The following is a 24,084-nucleotide window of genomic DNA, read 5'->3' on the forward strand; positions in this document are numbered from 1 at the left end:
GGGGTCCGTAGCTCCTTACCCCACTCAGGGTCTGCTTTCACCTGGGCCACTACAGATTCAGAGGCAATCAGTTCTCCAACAATTTAAAACCAGCAGTCTGGCCTTCCATCTAAATCCCAGCAGCCCTATCTGCGGCAGGCTCCTGCTCCTTCCTGACACTTATTAATCATTAGCCTTTTTTCGGAGATGGTTCATGGTGGATGGTGGTGACCTTGATCTTCCTTCTGCCTGCCATTCAATGCCCGTGAAGGTGGCTCTTCCTCATCTCCTCTCACTAGGCAAAAATCTATTCCCATAAAGCACCGCCTGATTTCCTTTGATCTCTGTCCCTCGTCTGCCAGGAACTCTTGGCGATGATCCGTCCCCCCTGCTTTGGGCAGTCAGGGCCATGTCTGTTCCAGGCCCTGGAGAATGCCTGTGAGTGATGTGAGTGATGAGGCAGCAGGGCAGAGATGAAATAGGCCTCTGGAACATCCTTGTCCTGAAAACAACGCTTTTCCAACCACAACCTCCTGGGCTGGGCCTGATAAAAAACACGTCAGCACTGATACGCACCCGCCAAGGGCACTGTTGACATTAGTGCCATTGACCACAGGCCACAGAGGTCATTTTTAGCCTTGGTGAACGGGGACTTCTGACTCGCTGTATGGATTACTTCCTCCCTGCCTCCCAAGGGCTTCATCTCATCACTGCAAACCCGAGATGTGCCCTCTGCTCGCCTCAGGGAGTCCCTTGTGGCTGAACTCTTGGGAACCAGGAACCCACAGCTTGCCCTCATTCTCAGAAAACAAAGGCCAAGCAAATAAACCATCTCAACTGAGAAAACAAAGATGTTTAGGATGGAAGAGAGGTTTAGGGGGAACCAGATCACTGCCTTCTCTGACACGTGGAGAAGAAATCGCAGCCATGTTTCTAGGACCCAAGAGCAGAACGAAAAGTGATGGGAAGTTGAGGGGAGGTCAGTTTTAGCAAAACATCAGGAACAACTTCCCCATAAGGAAAGTTGTATAACAACGGAATAGTAACTCGTAGTAATAACTCACATTTATGTCGAGATTTCAGGTTTACAATGGAACTGGCTGGTTTCCAAAGAGAAGTGTTCAAATAGGCACAAATAGACCCTCCGTCTGCAAGGCTGTAGCTGAATACTGGACTAGGGGAAAGTCTGACTAGATGACCTTTCAGGTTCCTTCTAATTCTAGAATTCTAAGATTCAGGGAAAAACAAACAAACAGCTCCTTTCCCTACTAGATTTGAGCGCTTTAATTCGGCACAATACTGACAGACTAATGGAGCCACGGAGGTCAGGGAAAGCCTAGAACTCTTGTATTTGCATCTAAGTTTGATTTGAAAAGCAAACAATTGAATGGAGAAGGCTCACAAAGGATGCTTGGGCCAGCTCATTTAGCAGCAAAGATCATTCATTCATTTTTGAAAAGTATTAAAAATGGCTAAAATTAATCCTTTAATACAGAATCTGGGAGCTCCACATGTACAATTGGTCAGTTAGCCAAGTCCTAATGCCAGGAAGCATAGGGGAGAGACTTTAATCCAAGACTGATATATCAGATTTTGGGGTACCTAGATTGAACCCTAGGCTTGTAAAAGGCAAATGTGGCTTCGGAATGAGCTTGTCCTTCTCCTTGTGGTCTGCCTCCTAACAGGGAGAACTGGCTGTGAGAAAGCAGTTCAGCAGCCCCCATTTAAAGCTATGAAGCCAGAGTCTGAAGGAATCGGAGCAAGGAGGGCACGTCTTTCATTTGTACTTCCTGGCAGGAAATTCCCTCCGGCCCTTACCCTCACTACCAAAGTTGCGCACTCGATGGATGGCCTGAAGTTGCTGTTCGATGGTGGCAGTGATATCTACGTCGTCAGGAATGTGGACATAGCGGACGTTGCGACCAGTCACAAAGAGATCATCAAGCTGCACCTGCTGGCCCTGCCGGTCTGTGTAGGTGACCTCAGCCAGGCGGATGTTCATGAAGGCATCCACGTTGTCCACCCGGCCACGGGCCACAGTCTCATCCCGTAGGTCCACTGTAGTCACCAGGCCCCGGAGGCCCTGCAGCAGGATGACCAGGCTATTCTCGGCAATAGTACGCTCCTTTACTGAGTGGCTGACCTCCATCTGGCAGACGGTGGGGATGCTTTAATACTTCACTGAAGGCAAAAGAAATAGATCTAAGCAGAGGCCCATGAAAGGCCCACCTCATTCCTTACAGAGTCATTAAAGATAGAAGGCACTTACAGCGAGATCATCTAGTTTGGGGGTGATGTGGACCTGTATGGCAATTTGGTGAAGCGTACAGACCTCTTCTTAAAATGTTTTCAAATGTATACAATAAAATACATAGAATTACCAAGGAAGTCAGTCATAATAAAACACAACTATCAAAATATTTTTAAAAACAAGCTCACAGGTTCCAGGTTAGGAAACTTTGACCTTGAGAGCAGCTATGTGGCTCAGTGGATAGAGAGCCAGGCCTAGACATAAGAGGTCCTGGGTTCAAATCTGGCCATAGACATTTCCTGCCTGTGTGATCCTGAGCAAGTCACTTAACCCCAATTGCCTAGACTTTGCCACTCTTCTGCCTTGGAACCAATACACAGTATTGATTCTAAGATGAAAGGTAAGAGCTTAAACAAAAAAACTTAGATCTAGTTCAACCGTTTCATTTTGGAGATGAAGGCATGGAGATACAGGGACCAAGGTTTCCTGACTCACCTAGAGCCACACAGTTTGTAAATAATAGAACTGGGATTTGAACTCAGGTCTTCTAGTCTCAAAACTAGTTCTTTCCTCGATCTTGCACTGATTCTCAGGGTTACTTCAAATGCTACCTCAAAACCTCCTCACTCTAGGACCCCTGTGACCATCACCACCTGCCTCCACTTCTCACAGTTTTTCAGGATTGAATGGACATGACCCACTGGCACACATTAATCTGTCCCTTCTTCTATGGTCTGTTTGTTTGTTAGCCTAAGAGCTCCCTAAGGCAAAGACAAAGCTGCTGGTGTTGAGTGGAGATGGGCCTGGATTGGGCTGTAGAGTCACACACACACACCATGCCCAAACAGGATGTATATTTGTCTTGTTCTGTTTCTACCTGTGTGACCTTTGGTGAGTCACTGCCCATCTTCCTGGAACTCACTTTCCTCCCCAGTAAAGAGAGGAAGTTGGACTACATAATCTCCAAAGTGTTACATTACAAAGAACCTTGGCTTAGGAGTCACAGGTCTTGGCTAGATAGGTCCTTGCTCTTCCATTTGTTAGTTGGTCAAATCCTTTTCCTTCTCTGAGTCTTGATTTCTCTATCTGTACGATGGTAAAATGAGGGACCTGGACTAGATGATGTTCTCTAAGGTCCCTGTAATTCTTAGTGGATGATCCCATAATCCAGTGGTTCTTAACCTGGAGCAGGTGAACTTTTTTTTTTAATGTTTTGATAACTGTTATTGTTCAGTCATGTCCAACTCTGACCCTATGGGCCATAGTAGACATGGGGTTTTCTAGGCAAGGATATTGGAGGGGTTTGACATTTCCTTGTCCAGTGGATCCTTTTGTCAGGCAATCAGAGGTTAAGTGACTAGCCCAGAATTACACAGCTAGGAAATGTCTGAGGCCAGATTTTTTTTTAACTTACCTTCTGTCTTAGAATTGATGTGAAGTATCAGTTCTAAAGTAGAACAGTAAGGGCTAACCAATTAGAGTTAAATGACTTGCCCAAGGTCATACAAGTAGGAAGCATTTGAGGCCAAATTCGATCCCAGGATATCCTGCCTCCAGGTCTGGCTCTCTATTTACTGAGCTCCCTAGCTATCACTGAGGTAGGATGTAAAATTAGGTCTTTTTGACTCCAGGCCCAGTGTTTTATTTTGTTTTTCAAACCTGTACCTTCTCTCTTAGAATCAATAAGAACTATCAATTCAAAAGTAGAAGAACAGTAAGAGCTAGGCAACTGGGTTAAATGACTTACCCAGGATAACATAACTAGGAAGTGTCTGATGCCATATTTGAACCTAGGAACCCCTCCCCCCACTTATTTGCCCCCAGGTCCTGTCCTCTTTAACCACTGAACCAAAAATTGTCTAACTATTCCAGGATAACTGACTTCTTTTATAATCTTATGCATTTTATTTTACACATTTAAAAATATTCTCCTGAGGGGCCATTTGTTTTACCAGATTGCTAAAGGGCTCCATGACAAAAAGGAAAAAAAAAGATTAAAAACTGTGGTTTTTGATTTAATGATTTAGGATTTAATGACCTAACGATTTGTAGATCCCAAGAGTGTCACAAGGGCAGGTAGATGGTATAGTAGACAGAATGCTAGGGCCTGGAGTCAGGTAGACTCAACTTCTAGAGTTCAAATGTGACCTCAGATACTTACCAGCTGTGTGACCTTGGGCAAGTCAATTAACCCTGTTTGCTTCCATTTCCTCACCTGTAAATTGAGTTGGAGAAGGAAAAGGCAAAACCACTCCAGTATCTTTGCCAAGAAAATCCCAAATGGGGTCACAAAAAATCAGACATGGCTGAAAATGACTGAACAACAATAGAAGAGAATCACAGATTTTTCAGAGTTGAAAGGGCCCTTCCTTGGTGGCCACTTAGGCCTGACATGAGTCAGTCATTCAGTCTTTGCTTGAAGACTTCTAGTGAGGGAGAAACCACTGGGATTTCAGAGGTAGCCCATTCCATTTTTGGATAACTCCAATTCTCAGAAAAATTTTCCTATTATTAAACTGAAATTTATCTCTTGACAACTTCTACCACTGCTTCAAGTTCAAGGCCCTAGCAATCATTAATTCAATTCAAGATCTATGACTAAAAATGACTATGTAAAACATCCTTCCAGTAAGGTCATAAAAACAGATCACAGGTCTAGAGCTATAAGGGGCTTCAGAGATCACCTTGTCCAACACTTCATTTTAGAGATGTGGAAACTGAGGCTCAGGAAGGCATAACTTGCCCAAGGTCACACAAGTAGTCAGCATCAAATCAGCGATTCAAACTCCAGAGCCAGTGCTGTTTCCATCCTGCTCCCTATAGATAAAAGATACCATGCTGATCTAAGGCAGAATCACTGGACACCAGGCTCAGAGAGAGATGGAGGGTCTAGCCCAGAGTAACAGCCCCATTAACTCAAGCTTTTGTCCCTAGACTAGAAGGCCCCTGAGTAGTTCTGAAGGTGAGGGAGAGCTGGGGATGATTATGGCTTTGAATCTGGTAGACTGTCACCTTCCTCTGTAACAGGGTTGAGGGACAAGTAACAAGGAAGATCTGGGGACTCAGAGCCCCCTGCCTTTCAGGAAGTGGGAAGAGTAGGGTGAAGAAAGAAGGAAAGGTATTCTTTAAGGTCTGGGGAAGGATACAGCCTGAGAAGGGGTAACAACTTCATATCTTCAGGGGTGGGTAGGCCCTAGGGCAACTGGGCCCAGGGGACCTAAATTGAAATCCTGCTTCAGACACTTCCTAGTTTAACGGTGAGGAAGTCACTTCACCTATCTGCCTCAATTTCCCCATTTGCAAAAATGGAGATAATAACAGCCAGTCCCTCCCGGGGTTGCTGTGATCATGAAATGAGATTATGACTGTAAAACCCTTGGCACAGTGCGGTAGCCCATAGTATCAGGAAGGCCATCAAGAAAGGGGGGAGGGCAAAGAGGCACTTGCAGGATCTCCTCCTCCGCTTTCCCTTCCTCAGGGCTCCAGAGACTCCCCAGGTGCCCATCCCCATTATATTAGCATCTCTGCTCTTTCCTCAACCCCAACCCCATCCCCACCCCCCACCATTCGAGATACCCCCCTCCCCACGGGGCGTTTTCTCTCTCCTCCGACTCAAGGGCCCTTCCCTCCCCCCGCAGCAGCCTCCTCCCAGCCCTGCAGACCCACCACTCAGGGCCCTTCACTTCTCTCTTTTTCTCTCTCTCTCTCAGGCCCAGGAGGACTCAGGGGCCATGGAAAAGCCGAGCGCAGCCTCGTCAAACTTAGCCTCCAGAGCTATAGAGAGGCGGAGACTATGGGAAAGCAAGACCATGTGATCCAGTCGCGCGAACGCAGCGAGGAAACTACAAGTCCCAGAAGGCTTCGCGGCGCCAGGTCCTTCTGCTCCTTCCGGTCGACTCCTGCGCACGCGGGTTGTTGCTGCTGGGATCCCGGCTCTTGGTTGCCGGGCCTTGTTACTCCTTCGTCCACATGCACACGCTCTAAAACCGGCTTGGGCCTCGAATCCTTGCTTGGTCACTTCTTTTAGAGAGTGACTCAACCTTTCTGGCACTTTGTACCCTTTTCTTCCAACCCTGATTTTGCTTACTAATTGTTCCTTGAGCACCAGACTCCCCTCTCCCTCTAATTTGGGCATTTCCCACATATCTGACTGTTCCTCCTGCCCAAGTGCTCTCCCTCTTCCTCCTCCTCACTTCCCTGGCTTCCTTTCCAGCCTCACCTCCTCCAGGAAGTCTTTCCTGAGTCCCCTTAATGCCAGTCCCTTCTCTCTGTTGGTGATCTTCAATTTATCCAGTGTAAATAGCTAATTCATGCCTCGCTGTTGGCACGACCTCATTGACTATAAGCTCCCCGAAGGCTGGAACTCTCATCTGGTTTTCTTTTTATTAGTGAGATGCCTTGTGTTGGTGTTCAATCGTATAAAACTCTTTGGGACCTCATTTGTTTTTTTTTATTTAGAATATATATATTTTTAATTTGGCCAATTTTGAACATTATTCCTTGGTTACAAAAATCATTTTCTATTCCTCCTTCCCCTTCCCCCACCCCTCCCATAGCCGATGTGCAGTTCCACTGGGTATTAAGTGTGTCTTTGATCAGCACCCATTTCCATGTTGCTGGTATTTGCACTAGGATGTTCATTTAGAGTCTCCATCCCCAATTGTGTCCCCCTCCACCCATGTCATTAAGCAGTTGTTTTTCTTTAGTGTTTTTACTCCCACAATTTTTCCTCTGAATGTGGATAGTGTTCTTTCTCCTGTAACCCTCTGGGTTGTACAGGATCAATGCATTATTTGGGTTCTTTTTAAAAGAGATACTGGGGTGATTTTCCATTTCCTTCTCTAGATCATTTGACAGATGAGGAAACTGAGGCAAACAGAGTGCCTTGCCCAGGATCCCACAGCTGGTAAGGGTCTGAGGTTAGATTTGAACTCTGGTCTCCTCACTCCAAGCCTAGTACTCTGTCTGCAGCAATACCTACTTACCCTACACACAGTGCCTAAAACACAGCGTTTAGTAAATGCTTGTGGCCTTGGGTCTGATTTTCTCTGTAATGTGGAATGATACAGCACATGGCACTAAGTCGAGGACCATTGAAGCAGGAGTCATTCATAATCCTGTTACCACCTTCCAGTTTTGCTGCTTTACAGAAGTTTGAGTCTTATCTCCCCAGCTGGGGCTTGTAAATTCCCAGAGGGCAGATCTATATTTATCTTTGTACCTGTAGGTGCTAAGCAAGTATTTATGGGATGAAGGAAGACTGTGAGAAGGTGTTGGGGCGGTGACAGATGTGGGAAGGTAGAGTTTCAAGGAGGGTGTAGTCAAAGGTTGGCTGAGGAGATCCTGGACTGTTGGATTTAGACCTTTGTGTTTTTCTGTGGCAAACTCCCGATTACAGCATGGTGTGGGGCGTGGTGGAAGCAATTAGGATAAACAGTGACCTTAACAAATTTTGCTATAAAAGTCAATCAACAGAAACTTCCCAGCTGTGTGATCCTGGGAAAGTGACAACCCCCCATTGCCTAGTCTTTGCCACTCTTCCACCTTGGAACCAATACCCAGAATTGTTCTAAGAGGGAAGGTAAGGGTTAAAACAATTACAAAAAAGTCAATCAATCAGTGAACATTTATTAAGCACCAACCAGGTGCTAGCAATAGGAAGAGGAGAAAGACAATCCCTGCCCTCAGGGAGCCTACAATCTAATGGGGGATTCAACTTGCAAACAACTACATAGACAACAAGCTACTTACAGGATAAATAGGAAGTAAAAGAGGGAATGCTGGAATGAAGAGGGTTTCCTGTAGAAGCGGAGATTTTAGCTGGGACTTAAAGGAATCCAGGGAGGTCATTAGGTAGAGCAGAGGAAAGGCAGAGAAAGTGTCAGGAGTGAGGAGATGGAAAAACCAGGAGTGATAAAGGATAGAAGAGTATGAGAAAGGTGTAAGAAGCCAGAAAAGGTAAGAGCAGACTGGGTTATGAAGGGCTGTAAATGTCAAACAGAACACAGAGAGGTCAGAGGCTAGTTGGAAATGTTGTTTCCCCCCCCCAAGATGAGAGAAACTTGTGTGGATTTCTGGGTAGAGGGGAAGGAGGCAATGTCGGAGAAGAAAACCTGGAAGATCAAAGAATCATATGGAATGGGGCTTGGGAGAGGACTTAGAGGTCTCCTTCCCTTGGAGAGAAAGTATGGAATTTAGAAGGAAGGAATGGAATTTAGCTGGAGATGAAGAGATCTGCTTTGGAGAGGAGAGGAAGAAAATGTTGAAAGTCTTCTTTCTTCTTATCTATTGTAATCTCTGTGTTAGAGGCACTTGTGGCACACGCAGAAAAAAAAAATCTTAATTTCATTAATGTGGGCATACTCTCTCATGTCCATGTTTTTTGTAGGTGACTTCACGTGAGTGTTCAGCCAAAAACACTCACCACCCTTTGTGGCCACCCCTCTAGTGATTATTCTCTCCGGAACTTTTCCACTGGAATGACTTTTAAGTCATCTTCATGTAGCAATGAGGATTATTCCTATGTACATAGTTGTTTGCAGGTTGTCTCACCCATTTGAATGAGAGCTCTTTAAGGCCAGGTGTTCCTGTGAACAGAGAGAACCTGGAAGTCTTGAGTTCCTATCCTGACTCAGATATTTATTGTGTGACCCTGGACAAGTCATTTAAACCTCTCTTGGTGTCAGTTTCATTTTTTTCTGTAAAATGGGGATAATATCTACCTTTCAGGGTTGTTCTGTGGACTAAATGAGATGATATTCAAGGCCTGGCACAAAGTAGATACATATTTGATAACCTTAAAGTACTGAAGGGGTGCTCAGGGAGGGGTAATATCTCTGGTATGGAGGGCTTGTCGTGCCCTTCTAGGGCAGCTCTCCAGCCACTGACCCTCACCTGACACCCAGCTCTCACTTGTGGCTCCTAGTAGCTGCTAGCATGCCTCAGCGGCCACACCCCAGGCAACGGCTTAGACAGGCTGGCTAAACCTTGTGAGGGTAGCCATCAGGTCGACGTCGCCCCCTGGTGAACTAGGGCTTTGCTCACCCAGCATGTGAAGACTGCTTTGGCGGAACAGGTGGAAGAAATTAACAAGAAGGTTCAACGGCTGAGATGGCGATGCAGCAAGGCACTGTGGAGTGCTCAGGGCGTGATGGAGCACAAAAGACAACAGGGTCATCCAATGCAGCTGAGGAAGTCTCCATGTGTAACGACTTTTCGTGCCACTGGACCTAGGCTTCCAACTCCGAGAGAGTGGGACTGTCTGTGCATCGGCTTTTCCACTTAAATCTCAAGTGTCTTTGTGCACAAAAATGCACAAAGACAATCGTCATCCTTGGTTCGAGAGATAACCAACAAAAGTACTGAAGTCAAATGATTATAATTTGTATTCCCAGCACTTAGCCCAGTGTCTTGTACAGTATGTATTTAATGCTTGTTGACTGATCAGCTTTGGCAGAAAAATGTGAAAACCCTGGACATCCTTGTGGGCTGGCCCCAGGGGTAGTCTACCCTTTAGTTTCAAGCATGTTTGCCACAGTTTTTTTTTTACCCTTACCTTCAGTCTTGGAGTCAATACTGTGTATTGGCAGAAGAGCAGTAAGGGCTAGGCAATGGGGGTCAAGTGACTTGCCCAGGATCACACAGCTGGGAAGTGTCTGAGGTCAAATTTGAACCCAGGACCTCCAGTCTCTAGGCTTGGCTCTCAATCCACTGAGCAACCCAGCTTCCTCCTGCCACAGTTTCAAAGGAAAGTGTAAACCTTAAAATTCCTTAGACTTATAAATGTTGGAAATTTCACCATTGGGAAATTTTATACTTGGAAAATTTCTTACTGATAGTCTATTGGAATGTGAACCCCATTGGCATGGGAGGTTCCTCCTCCTCCCTTCTTAAGATTACTTTAGGACAGAAACCTTTTGCTGAACAATGGAAAGGGCTTTGACCTATGCTTAAGCATAGAACAGGAATTTCTTTGAGTCATGATTGATTTTAGAATTGATACAATGGAGATACTTGGAATCAATCTCCACCCTACTCAGTCCTAACAGGATTGAGGAAGGGCTGCAGCATAGATCAAAATTTAATTATTCCAATCTCTACCCTACTCAGGTTAACAGGATTTAGGAAGGGCTGTAGCAAAGGATCAAAGATTTAATTATTTGAAAATATGACCTTCAACAGACATGTGCAAAGACCTCTGGGCGGTCCTGGGTTAAGCTAGAGGCTCCATTGGCACAGGGAAATTGATGGACAGTGATTGGTAGATGTGAGAACTGAGGGGAGGGAACTTGGATGGTTTCCTTAAAGAGAGGGGGGTCTGAAGACTCAGGGTGGTGGTTGAGGAGTTCGTCTGAGTGGTTGGAGTGTGCTCTGAGAAGCTTGCTCTGAAGGAAGCTGAAGGTGGGGGCCTCTGAGACTGTTTCTCCATTTTGGTCACGTGAGTAATAGGGACTGATCTCTTTTCTTTGCCCCAGCTATCTAAGGGCTTGGGCCTTTTGGCCCAGCCTAAACAGAAGGGGTATTTAAGCCCTATTCCCTTCTCTCCCTTTTCTCTCTCTCTATCTCTAATTCCTTTCTTCTTCCTGTCTGTAATTAAACTCCATAAAAGATTGACTGCTGATTTGAGTTTTCATTTAGGAATTACATAGCTGAATTCCTTGGCGACCTTAAATTAATATATATCAGTCTTTTTAAAGTGATTTCCTTGTCACAAAAGTTATATATATATTTTATAAAGTGGGGTGGAATATTGAGGAAATTGCATTGGTAGGATTTAGGATTCATGGATTCTAGTCTAGGCTTGGCCATTTTCCCAACCAGGTCTTGACTTTCTTGCTGTGTTGGCTGCAAGAGACAATGTAGTCAGGAAACCCCAGGCCTGGTCCTGACTGAAGTGTTCCTTAACAATCCCACTTGGTATTAATTGACTTTGGCTGCAAGAGGACAGATGCCAAATACTCAGAACTGGAGAGAACCCAAAGGGTGGGGGTGGGATGCTGGGGCCATCCCACAACTCAGATTGCTTTCATTTCATGTTGTCATATTTATATCAGAAAATGGGTGTGTCTAATATTCTGGGAATTGACTTCAAATCAAATCACAAAGGCACATAATGGAGACATGACTCAGGAAGAGTTGGAGTTTCCCCAACCTGATTCCTCAACACCTTCCTGCCACCCATTCCCTGCTGGACACTTTGGAAGATGGCATGAAGCAGTGGAGGAAGGACCAAGACACACACACACAAAAAAGGCAAAAGAGAGGATATAACTAAAGAGAGGGTATATATGTTGAAATGTGCATCTTTATAGTGAAAGCTGATTAGTGTTTTAAAGTTTGCAAAGTGTTTTACAGATATGACTTCATTTGAACCTCACAACCCTGCGAGGCAGGTGCTATTCTATTATTCCCATTTTAGAGAAAAGGAAATTGAGACTGAGATAGAAAATGGCATGGTGATAAGCTAATAAGTATCAGAGATGGGATTCAAATCTAGGTCTTTCAGATTCTGAGCCCAGCAACCCTATCCACAATAGCTTCTGCCCCTTCCAAGCTGAAGACTTGTCTTTTTGCTAATTTTTTTTTCTGTTTGTTTAATTTGTGCCTTCCATTCGTGGTTTGAGAAAGGGCAAAGTTGAGGGCTTTGCTCTGTACTTTGCTATTGGGCATTAACATCCTTTGCCATTTCCATGAATGTCTACCAACATGCATGCTGAGAGGCAGGGTGGTAGTGTGGGTAGGGCTCTGGAATTAAAATCAGAAAAGCCTTGGGGCTAAATCCTGGCTTTACCACTTACATCTTGGTGAGTTTAGTAAGTCAGGCAGTCCTTGGACCTCTTTTTCCTCCGCTCTAAAATGGGGTTAACACCACACACCCAACCTAGCTCGCTGGGTTGTTGTAAGAGAGATAGGGCTCCAAGGTTTACAAAGTCCATTTTCATTACTGAGGTTGGTAGGTGTTAATCATTATTCCCATTGCAGAGGGAGCGTCTGAGAAGAGTTTAAATGACAGGGTTAGACCTTTAAAAAGTGATGGCGCTGATCTGGGGCTCTTTTCACTCCACTAGCATAGGATTCAATGAAAAAATGTCAATGAACATGTGTGGACGAGGGGATGAGATCCATGAAAATCAGCCATAGTATGACAGCCCTTGGTTCTCTAAGATTTCGTCATCAGAGCATGAGCTCCCACAGATTCAACTAAGCTAGAAAGGCTTTGAATTCAAACCTGGTGACAGCATATGTCTCACAGGTTCTTCAATAGGAAATGTGCCACCAAGTGCCTTCTACCTTGGTGCTTGTTCCTTGACTAGAGAAAATAACTTTTAGCTACATATCTTTAAGAGGGCCAGTGTCATCCCGAGAAGGTTGGTCACTAGGTAATGATTTTTTGGTTTTGGCTGCAGCCACCTATCAAAACTGCTCTCTACATGGAGAGATTGGGATCTGTGATAGAGCATAGTAGTCATGGAATGGGCAGAAGCATTTGGGCTGCTTTAGGGTTGGGCCACCAGGGTGAATGCATCTTTGAGGGTTTGTTTGGTATGGCAGATCACTTCCTGATGCTTCCTGGCTCATGGTTTGAGAATAAGGAGAGTTTTGCCCTATGACAGGGAAGGCATGGGTACTCTTGTATGAGTCACAAGATGAGATCATTGATTTAGATCTTAAAAAGACCTTAGAGGTCATCGAATTCAAACCCTTTTACAGATAAGGAAACAGACCTAGAAAGGTGAGATTATGTGCCCAAGGTCATATGAAGAGGCAGAGCTAGGATTTGAACCAGGGTCCAAATCTAGCACTCCTGCCATTAGACTATGTTGCCTGAACTTCTGGCTTAGATCGAAGCAAAGCATGTACTTGAATAGATTATTCTCATTTGTCTCATTTTCTGTTACCCTGCCTCCTCCCCCACCCCAGTCTTAGGACACCCTTCCTGGTAGCCAATGCTGTCTTAGCGTTTACAAGTTTTTCTTGGAAGTAAAAGCTAAACCTATAGTGGTCTTCTTATACTAATCATTACAAAAGTGGCAACTGTCTTAAACAACCATGAAAAGGGAGTTTGGGGCCTTCTTGGTAACCTGTTTTCTCTGCTCCCTTTGGTTTGGGGCTAAACGAATAGAAAGTATAGGAAGTTTTATTCCCATCACCCCCCTTTCTTTTTTTCTTTCTTACCCCTGGTACTCTTGTGGTCTCTGGATAGTCCCACTGCACCACATTCACTTTCTCAGTATTTATGTGAGTCCAGAAAGATGGAACACGCCAAAAGATTGCCTCATCAAAGAGCTACTTTAGGGCTAGAGATTTTTATCTTGTTTATTTACTAAGAAGACAGATATGTTTGAAATCACTGGCATTTCTCAGGAGTATGTTATTGGGATGTGGCCACCTCTTCTTGGCAGTTCGTGGCTCATCTCCAAGGGCCCAGAGGACATGCTCCCAGCAGCTGGCAAAGCCTGGATTTGAAGAGTACACTTAACCAGACTTAAACAAAGGAGTAGAATCGAGCCTTGAAACAGGCTGGAACATTTTCCCCTTGCTTAGTCCCCAGCCAAACTGCCTGCTTCAAAGGGAACCCAAGTTATGTTAAAGGAAGAGGCTGAACAGAAGGCACTTTATAAACCCTTGAACAAGAGTGTTAAATGCATTCTACCCCCATCTACTACATACTTTCCAGGGGGTGGGGTAGGGATAGGAAGGGTTTGCAGAAAACTATGTGAGATGGAGGAGCAGGAAGCAACTTAAAACTTGTTTGGTGTGTGAAGAGGGCTCATTCATACTAAAACTCCCCAGTGCCAGGGCAGCCTATAACTAGCAACACGACTGATGATATCTTTTTAAAGATAAGAACAGGATGGTTCCTCCCCTTGTTCTCACTGCAGAAGAGACCCATTTTAGCTTGGACAGGACATGTAAAGGGGATGTGAAGTGGAAGAAGTTAAGTAACCCATCCTGAGGGCTGACATCACCAAGCCGGATGCTTCTAGAAAGAATTTAAGTCTGATCTATATACTGATCCAGCCTGTTACTCAAATGCAAGAGGACCAATAAGGGAATGCTGCATCATTCTAAAGTGCAAATCCTTCAGCACTGAGCAAGAACATATCTGGCTCACCAGAAGAGGCCATCCTAATGCATGCTTCATGGGATGGCTATTGCAAAGCATGCTCCACAGGCTACTGTCCAGCATATGGGAGGAGAGGAGGGAGTCCACAGACTACTCCCAGATCAACAGCAAGAGGCTGAATTGATTTCAGTCTCCAGAAAAGAAACGGGCAAAGTCTATGAATGCCTTAAATGAGCCCCAATTGGACTCAGGAATTTTCCTCATGAAGGGAAATTGCTTGACTTGTAATCAAAAGGCAAGTGACAGCTCTCTGTGGAATCTCAATTGCCTGAGCACAAAGTGTCAGCTTGGTGACCGTGGAGGCCATGAGACACATTTCATGACCTGCTGGTTGTCTGGTATGCCATCCTGGGGATGGCAAGGATATTGGAAACAATGGAGAAAGAGCTAGGGGTAAGAAGCAGACTATGCTGAAAATAAGGCTATTTTCTTCACCTATATCTCTATCTGTATCTGTATCTCTCTAAATGGTCCCTAGTCTCCATTTAGGGACACAGCTGGGATATTCCATGACACAGCTCTGATTATCCTGCCTTCTTGAGATTCCTGATCTATATGACACCAGGGAGAAGAGAACTTTCCAAACCACCTACAAGGTAGCACATAAACAGAAAGCTTTAGATACCGCGTTACGAGTCAGAAACACTGACAAGATCCAGACCTCCCACAGGAGAGAGGAAGGTGCACAGGATCCTACTCCTTGTGGACTCAGAGTCTGTTTAGGATAGATGGCTGCTGCAACATTTGGAAAGAGGAAAAAAAGGGCAAGTTTGAAAATCAGAATGAATTTAGCTGAATGGCATGTGTGTGTGGGTGTGGGTGGGTGTCTTTGGGAGAGAGCTCTGAGCAAGGGGAGTGTGTGTGTACAAGTTGTCACACTATAAACAAGTATGATAGATCAAGGCTCCACTTGGTAGAAAACTAGCAGCATCTCTGAAGGTCCTAGACTGGTCTCAGGTAGCTATGGTTAAGCAGTCTCTGCTGTAGGTGGGACCTCAGGCTTGCCAGGTCACGGTTACAATTCATCCATCATGGCCAGCAAATCATCACCTTTGCTGGTGTTCTGTGGGGGCTGATCATGGACCTCAAACTCCCCCATGATCCGAGATAGCTCTTCATTCCTTTGCTGGTCCTGTTAATGACAGGAAAGGCAGAAATGAGGAAAAAAGCATGTGTGGACATGTGTTTGGCCCAAGGTCTAGGAGGAAGTCTATTTTAAGAGTTCTCTCTCTTTACTCAGAGGGTCATGTTAGGTCCCTAACAACTCTAAGTAGGATATTTCAGTTCCCCATCTGTTCTGACTGGCAGCATCTCCTTCTAAAGCTAAATGGTGTTTTGTTCATAGCTCCATAATGGCACTTCCTGTTCCAGCTTATAGAGAAGTTACCTGACATCTTCTCTACTCCATTATAAGCTTTCTGAGGGTAGGGGCTGTGTTAGCCATCTCTGCTGGCCTTGCAGGGCCTAGCACTGCCCCTCACTTGGCAGTAAATGGCTGCTCCACTCTGCATCTGCTTCCCTGCCTGATTTCAACTCCAGAGAACAAGAAGCCTCTTCCAGCAGAAGCTCATCACTTTTAACCTCATCAGCAGGCTGCTAACTCAGGACAAGATACCTCCTCCCTCATCCTCCTTTCCCCTCTGACTGGAGGGCTGACTGGTAAACCACCAAACTCCTCCCAACACCTTCCTATATAGACTCTCAGGCTACTTTGCCTGGTTTTAACTCCATGCTCCTGTGCCAGGAATTCACTGATGTTTCCCCTCTACTTTCCAGCCTCCTTTTGTGTTGTCTTCTGTTAGATTGCAAACCTCTTGAGGGCAGGGACTGTCTTTTTCTCATTTGTATACTGTCTATGTGGAATCTAGAAGCCCCCAAACTTGTAGCCTAGAAAGATTTGATGTCCCCCAGTTTACTTAGCTTAAAAGTGAAAGCCTCAGGTTAGACCTTGCCACGTGAGAGTCTCTCCCTGAGGGAAAACCCAACTTTACTGGTCTCAGACTAACAATGGACCTTAAGGTAGTTTAGGTGGGAATAGCTAATTCCATAAAATGTTAAGTATCTCTTTTGTCCCAATGGTTCCTCCTGGTTAGCCCAAAGTCCTTTAACTAGGTGGCCCAGTCCTTGACTGGGTCTTTCCCTTTTTTGTGTCCATTGTAAAGTTTCAGCCCCTCATTTTCCTTTGTTACCCTTGTAAAGTCAATCAACTAGCCCTCTCATCCTGAATCCCTTAGAAAGGGATTTAAGCTTCCCACTTTAATGGCTCCTTGGAATTGTCCAATCTAGCGCAGTAGGCCTTTCCAGGAGTCAGTGACAAGAGCAAACAGAGTTCAGTCCTCTCTGTGAAGGCCTAAACTAGCACTGAACCCATGTTCTTAATTAACCAGTGGTTCTTCTGACTATTTAATAGTTCTGTGTGTTTTCCCATTCGACAATCCTTAGCACTCAGCACAGTGCTTGACACATAGTAGACACTTAATACATGTTTATTGAATTGAATAGATGTGTGTTAAATTGAATTGGCTTTTAAAGGTTATTAAGATTTAAAATTCAAAATGTTAAGTGATAAAAAGGAATATGTTTTGGCTCTAGAGTGGAAGAAACTGAAGTGGAGAAACTTACTCAAGGTCCTGTAGAAAGTGAATGGAAGCAGCAGCACTAGGAGCTGGGTTTCCTGATTTTCAATCCAGTGTCCTTCCTGGCATCAAGTTGATTGGGGGCTTCTTTTTTTCAGGGGAGACCCCAGAATGTGCCTCTCTGCTCTTATCTCCTACATTATTATTATAGTTTTCTTTTGTTTGGCTGAGGTTTCTTATTCTTTTCCATCCAGCTTTTATCTCCCATCCAAGCTCAGCTTTTCATACAAAGTAGATCCTATTATAATGTACTTTGGGCCTTATTCCTTCTCCAAGTTAAATCAGACCTCTATTGGTGTCCTGCACTCACCTGAGCTGCCTGAATGTTGATGACTTGGTATGATAATTCTTCTGGCCTGGTTAATGCTGCATGTCTAAGTAAAAGAGAAGGAAGAAAGAAACAAACACATTTTAAAACTTAGATATGTTCTTAAGGGAAACATAAGAAGAAAGATATCTGCTTCCTAATTTCCTGCAGGTTTTTTCAGTATAACTTCCTTACAACAACACTGCTTATTGCACTCGACTGTGTCCCCTTAGTTGAGGTAGTGCTGTTGTCACCTAGCTGCTAGCTATTCTGTATTTTTATGTAGTACAAATAAACAGGGATTGATTTGACCATCCATACCAGAATTATAAAGTGGATGAAAAGTACATATTTCCAAGACTATGATATGTAGTTTGATGAGCAGATGACTGAGTTAATTTTTTTTTTGTATTGTTCAGGGTCACTAGCCACTGACATCATGAGATTGGTGGATTTGGGGAAAGTAATCTACCTCCAGGTTGATTATGAGGCAAGGTTACAAATGCATAAACACATACACATATACACAAGTGTTGCATGTTTTTGATTCTTTTAAATTTGTGCCATTCTATGATTTGCAATTGTACAGTGTGTCTAGGAAAATAATAACATGACATAGGAATAGATGGGCTTCTTGTGGCATTGAGCAGTCTGGAATTAGAGCCCTATATACTATCCATTGTAACCTTTCCCATTTCCTTTCCTTCATTTTTGGGCTCAAATGAGCTCAGTGTTCCAAAGTGGAGCCAGGCTTGCATTGGGCTGGAACCTGTTTGAGAATCTTTGCAGTGCTTTAATTCCAGACTGCTCAATGCCACGAGAAGCCCATTAATATTATTAGTAATATCAACATGGCCACAGATCATAGAAGGACATGATCTCAGAAAATCGAAATTGCAAGTAACCTAAAAGTCAAAGAAAACACAGAGTAGAGGGTAAGAAGCTTCAGCACACTACCAACACCAAGAAAAGCTCACATTTAAAAAGCACTTTGGGAAAAGGTGTAGGTGCCATCCCCACTTTTCTCCATGGGTCCTTCCTTCAGGTCTGCAGGTCACCCCTCCCACCCTGGGTCCTTGTCCCCACAACCTGTGGGCATCCCCTTAGATCTCTTGACAATGTATAGACATCACTGGAGGCCATGGGTTGTTCCCTAATCATCCCTCACTCTTGATACAACACCAGTCCACTTCCTTCCTGGGTCATGTTTCTTTGGTAATTTCTTCTCTGATGCTTCTCCCCTCATTTTTTTATTAGACACATGCAGTAGACTCTGCATATCCATGGCATGTCTCTCCTTTGCCTCCCCCCACCTTATGTGATCTCTCAACTTCTTGAGAATATTGATGTCAAAAATATGGGCCTTTGTTTTGTAGAGAAGTGTGGGGTCTCCCTCTTTATAGATAGCACTAGGTGGTTAAATGATTTGTTTATGATTACACAGCCACTAAGTTTCTGAGCTAAGAATTGAACTCAGGTCTTCTGCATCTAAGTCAAATGCCCTCTCCATTATGTCATGCTATTTCCTAGATATATGTGACATATGAGAAAGGGTGCAAAACACTATGGTGTATATGTATGCACATATACAAAAATGCACAGAGTATCAGAAAGCATGGAGGGTTATATTCTGGAAGGCTAGAGGGAGGGAGAGTACTTATCCTGACAGGTCCACTAAAGTACCAACAAGAATAAAACATACTCTTCTTCTTCATCTGTGGTAAACAGATTCAACCGGAATCCTGGTTCGGGGCCACTGGTTTTCTTAATTTCCATTCCTCCCATCAATCTGGCCAAGAAATTCAGTTCTTCTTTAGCAAGAGGGTTTGGGGCAGGGCTCGCCTATTGAAACAATTTCATGCTTTTTAGTTTTGTGAAGGTGTCACACTTACAATCTTCAGATACTACAACAGATTGCATAGATTTGGGATGAACATTTTAAGTAAAGGAAAACATAGTTCAAATAAAAATAAGACAACATGATTTGTGTGGTGAGTTAGGCCCATTTAGAATACCTGGAAATATCTAGAATCATTCTTGAACAATGGCAGAAACAAGTTCTTAGTCATGAGAGCAATGCTCTGACACCTAAATAGAGGGACTTCACCAGACAAGCCCAGTCCATGACAGGCTGCTGCAGAAGTGTTGAGCTTCCCTTTACAAAGTATTTTTCCTCTGTAAAGATGGGAGCTTCAGGCCCATTTCTTTCTTTTTCGTCTTTTAGTACTAACTTCCATGGGAACTCTGGCTTTCGCTCAAGCCTCATTGCAGATGAACTCTCACACTGCCCTCCAGTGGTGAGAGATGCTCCTGAGAGGTACTAGTAACTTGATCTGGTGGTAAAGTTATTTACTCCATCACCAGCTAGTTACCAAAGCACTGGGAACTAAAAACCTTGCTTAGAGTTCATGCACCCTACCATCACTAAGCCGAGAAGCCCTTTTAGCAAAAGAGGGTCCACAGAGTGCTGGTTTTAAGCTAGAGTCACCGCTGCCTTCGGATGCCTGCTTCATAGGACTTGGGTGAGTTCTGCTTTTGTCAGGGAGAGCCAAAGTATTTACACCTGATCATTAGTAACCTACATGTTAAATGAAGACAGGAGGAGGACATGTCTGACGACAACAGACTCCAGAAGGTGACAAGTCTGGAGGGAAATGTTTGTTTTGAATTCTAAACAGTCCCAAATCCCCACCTTGACCATTGCAGGCTAGTCACAGGAAAGGTTAAACACAGACTAAAGGCAAAACATCAGGATGGCAACACTGAAGGGCAGAAAGCAGCTCACCTTAGAAGTATTTAAAGGTAAGTTCTTTGGTGCTTCTGATACATGCGTTTCCACTGGCTGACTCATGCTGTACCTGGTATCAGTAACAAGCAGTTAAAGTATGTTCCTGATTCTTGTATTGATATTGGGGTACAGGCTTCCCCAGATACCCTAACACCCCAGATTGTTAGATTACCTAAAAGACTCAATTTTTCCTTGCATTAAAGTAACTTTGAGGCTCTCTGGCCTCTCCCATCATTCTTTTTTTTTTTAACCCTTACCTTCCATCTTCAGCCAATACACAGTATTGACTCCAAGGCAGAAGAGTGGTAAGGGCTAGGCAATGGAGGTCAAGTGACTTGCCCAGGGTCACACAGCTGGGAAGTGTCTGAGGTCATATTTGAACCTAGGACCTCCCATGTGTAGGGCTGGCTCTCAATCCACTGAGCTACCCAGCTGCCCCCTCTCTCCCTTCATTCTTGATGAGCACAGATAGGCACATCCCAGCTTGTTCCTGATAAACATCCATTTTATATCCCAGATATCTGATTATTCTCTAAACTGGGCATTTCACCTCCTTTTGACTTTGAGGCATAGGACCTAACCACATGACCCATCTCGGGTTCCAGAGACCCAGTTAACACATACTATCATTGTCCTTTCTCTAGTCATGTAGGCCCTGTTGTCAAAAGGGTATATAAAGCCCAGAATCCATCTCCTATAGGAGGTAGTGCTCCACATTGCCTCCCCAGCCATTCAACATGAGTTCCAAATGAATAAATTTCTCTTTTTAGTTTTGGAGTCTTGCATTCTTGCAAAGGGTAACCTGTCACCTGTATAGCTTTCCCACAACAGTATATCATTTTGCACCTTCCTGATTACTCCCCATCACAACTCCCACATCTGTTACTTTGAGGTACTACATAGCTGAAGAGAAGAGTGTACTGGTTTTAGGTATATGGACTTTGGAATAGTGATGGAATGCTGGAATGCTGAGTGTATGTCAAATGCTCAGAATTTTCAATCCCTCAAGACTGAACAAAAACAGGAAACAAAGAATGGGGAATCATCTCCCTTCATATTTTAAGGTCATCTCTGAATAGGGCCAAATGTAAGAATCATATGCAACTGAAAAAATGCATACTACTGGGTCAGTGAAAGAATGAATAGAAAAGCATTTATCAAGTGCTTTCAACGTGCAGACATGGGGATACAAAAAGAAAAGCCAGGTAGCCCCTGCTGGAGGCTCTAGCTTCAAGGCCAGAGGAAAGGCCTGTGCTGATGGTAATACAATATCTGTGCCTCTGTCTGTTTGATTAAGGGCATGATTAGAGGCTTTAGCTAGCTTTCTTCCAGGTTGATTGGTACCCTTTTCTTTTAAACTAAGGAGTTCTTTTCAATGTTGTAATCTTAGTTTTCTATAAGATCAAGGATCTGAGTGCATTCCATAGAAAAAGGAGAGCCATCTCTGACTCTGGCAGTGAGTGGCTTTTACAGCTGAGCTCTAAGAGGCTTTTAATTAAAAGCCAATTCTACTTTGTTTTTTTCTGGAAGACAGAGTTTACTTACATATTGGTCCCTAGTGTGAGGCCTCGGTCTCCATAAAGATCAAAAGAACCTTCACTCTTTGCACTGACATAATTTCCACCATACTTAAATTCCACTCTCTTCACTTCTTCTCCTTTGTTATTAAACATCCTGCAATACAATGAATGGCTCAGAATAATGCAAGGGACAAATACCTTTATATTCTTTATTCTTTATACTGGAAGAAAAGGAATTACTGTTTTTGCCAATAGAACATTGCTCTCAATATTACTGGATTAATTCTGATGTTTTTCATAACTACACAGAGTAGAATGGAAAATGAAAAACTGAAAAACTGTATAGTTAAGGCCAATGATTGAGACTTTAGTTTGTAACAATAACAACAAAAAATCTCAAGTGCCTAAAGTGAACTGGGGAAAAAAACAAAAAGAGAACCAAATGTTATCTGGTCCAAATTTTTGTCTGGTTACATGGATAACCAATATGTTATTCCTGACAAAGGATCATTAAGCCTCAACATAAATCTATCTAGTGACAGGGAACTGACTAACTCACTCCATTTTTGGATATCTCTAAATACAAAGTTATTTCTTATATTGATTAAAAAATCTGCCTCCCTATAATTACTACCCACTAGTCCCAATTATTTTTTTTTTGGATTCCCACAAAACAAGTTTAATCTCCATAAGTAGGGCCTTGGAATACCTGAAGATGGTTATGTTTCACTAAGATTTTTCTTTTCCAGGCTAAACCTGACTAGTTTGTGAAACTGATCTTCATATAAGAGGCCATTTAGTCCCCTTGCCATGTTGATCAACCTCTTCTGGGTTACTTTCCATGGATGATTAGTCACTTTTTTTTGTGGAACACAATACTCTGAGAGATAAGCTGATTAGCACAGAGCTATGTAAATAACCTTCCCTGTTTTGGACACTGAATTTCTACTAATGGAATCTGAGATTATACTAGGTTTTCCTTTTAGGAGGGGGCAGCTACATCATACTGTTGACTTATATTAAGCTTTTAGTCACTAAGATGTCCACATGAACTGATATCAAGTTGTCTCTTCTGACATGCACTCATGAAGTTATTTGTTTAAAAGGTATCAAGAATCTCTATCTAATCTTTATCATTGAAAATTCACCTGATGAGTCCAGGAACATCAGTTCCCCATGGCACAGGCCCAGATGTTGGCAACACGAAGCGGCCATTTGAATTCTGGACCTTGTCCTTTAGAAATATGGACACCTAGAAAAAACAGTAGTAATATCACCACTTTTAGTATCAAGCAAAGTGAGTACAATCTGAAAATCAAAAGTATACAGATCATTTCTTAGACTGGCAAATATGATGGCTATTATAGTTATCAGTGTATATATATAACAATAGGGAGGAAAGCCTTCATGTATAAACAAAGCACATGTGAATTTGTGTTTTACAGCCCTCTTCACAAATGAAAATCCTTTATACCAATTTCAATCCCATTGTTCATTGGGAGTTTGATGTCTTGTGGACTAAAAACTGTTGAAAGATTTCTAATAGCAATTGCTTAAAGTTGTTTTTGTACTGTGAATAAATTTATTTCTAATATCTATTACTAATTTTTTATATGGCATGACTAAAAGAAGGTTTGTCAGGGTAGCTTCCTCAGAACTTTTAGAATTTGCTTTATAAATGAAACACAACATTCTCTTAGAAAGTGACTTGAAGGGGTAGTTGGGTAGCTCAGTGGATTAAGAGCCAGGCCCAGGGAAGGGAGGTCCAGGTTCAAATCTAGCCTCAAACACTTCCCAACTGTGTGACCCTGGGCAAGTCACTTAACCCCCATTGCCTAGCCGTTACTACTCTTCTGCCCTGGAATCAATACAGAGTATTGATTCCAAAATGGAAGGTAAGGGTTTAAAAAAAAAAAGAAAGTAATTTGATTTGACATTGAAAACAGTGTTCATCCATTAAAGAGCTTATGTTTAAGGCCCTGTGCTTAGCACTGAGTATAGAAAGATATATAGGACAGAGTCCTTGCCCTCCAAGAAGTTATAATCTAATTTAGGAGATATAGTATGTGTGTAAAAAGATAATTAATGATATAAAGGAGCATATGCTAAATGAGAAAGGCAGACAATAAGTGGCAGAGTAGGTGCAAGGAAAGAATGATTACTGTGGGCTGGGCTGGGCAGCCTGCCTAGAGATGTGATTTGAGAACTGGGACTTGAAGGATGGGAAGGGCTTTGATAATTGAAGATGATCTATGGGAATGGGTGTGAAGAGGGGAAGGAATGAGAGCACTGGGTTGTCAGGACCAGATGTCTGAAGGAATGGATTTGTGTAGGGGATAAAGGGAAAATAAGATTGGAGATGTTAATATAAAAAAAGCTCCTTTGCTGGTTTCTGTTAGAAATCAATCATATTAAAAGCCACTTGTATTTCTCAATTTAACTAGAGAACCTATATTTTGCAAACAAAATTTCATTT

The 24,084-nt window shown here is 43.3% G+C and overlaps 2 protein-coding genes across 3 annotated transcripts in view; both read right to left on the reverse strand.

The window, feature by feature from the left end:
* Positions 1 to 1,236: 1,236 nt before the first annotated feature.
* On the reverse strand, positions 1,237 to 6,042 carry LSM10 (LSM10, U7 small nuclear RNA associated). Of its 2 annotated transcripts, XM_007492811.3 has the most exons (3): positions 5,897 to 6,042; positions 4,915 to 5,047; positions 1,237 to 2,160 (listed from the first exon to the last, which is right to left on the reverse strand). In XM_007492811.3, the coding sequence occupies exon 3, from the start codon at positions 2,126 to 2,128 to the stop codon at positions 1,757 to 1,759; it is 372 nt and encodes a 123-aa protein (XP_007492873.1). In that variant the 5' UTR covers positions 2,129 to 2,160; positions 4,915 to 5,047; positions 5,897 to 6,042; the 3' UTR covers positions 1,237 to 1,756. The 2 variants fall into 2 exon arrangements, with proteins under 2 accessions (XP_007492873.1, XP_003341185.1); XM_003341137.4 differs by lacking the exon at positions 4,915 to 5,047 and having other exon boundaries at positions 5,897 to 6,037.
* Positions 6,043 to 13,520: 7,478 nt separating this feature from the next.
* Positions 13,521 to 24,084, reverse strand: part of OSCP1 (organic solute carrier partner 1) — a 32,265-nt gene continuing 21,701 nt past the window's right edge. The window contains exons 5-10 of the mRNA XM_001380770.5: positions 22,757 to 22,860; positions 21,634 to 21,762; positions 20,086 to 20,158; positions 19,003 to 19,142; positions 17,304 to 17,367; positions 13,521 to 15,489 (exon numbers count right to left, since the gene is read on the reverse strand). Of these exons, the coding sequence (XP_001380807.2) occupies positions 15,373 to 15,489; positions 17,304 to 17,367; positions 19,003 to 19,142; positions 20,086 to 20,158; positions 21,634 to 21,762; positions 22,757 to 22,860 (627 nt within the window). The 3' untranslated portion in view covers positions 13,521 to 15,372. The remainder of the gene's footprint in view (positions 15,490 to 17,303; positions 17,368 to 19,002; positions 19,143 to 20,085; positions 20,159 to 21,633; positions 21,763 to 22,756; positions 22,861 to 24,084) is intronic.

The sequence above is a fragment of the Monodelphis domestica genome, chromosome 4 (assembly GCF_027887165.1).
Source record: "Monodelphis domestica isolate mMonDom1 chromosome 4, mMonDom1.pri, whole genome shotgun sequence".
Classification (NCBI taxonomy): domain Eukaryota; kingdom Metazoa; phylum Chordata; class Mammalia; order Didelphimorphia; family Didelphidae; genus Monodelphis; species Monodelphis domestica.

Excerpts from the sequence above, each read along its gene's own strand:
- LSM10 (XM_007492811.3), bottom strand. The coding sequence starts at position 2,128 with ATGGAGGTCAGCCACTCAGTAAAGGAGCGTACTATTGCCGAGAATAGC.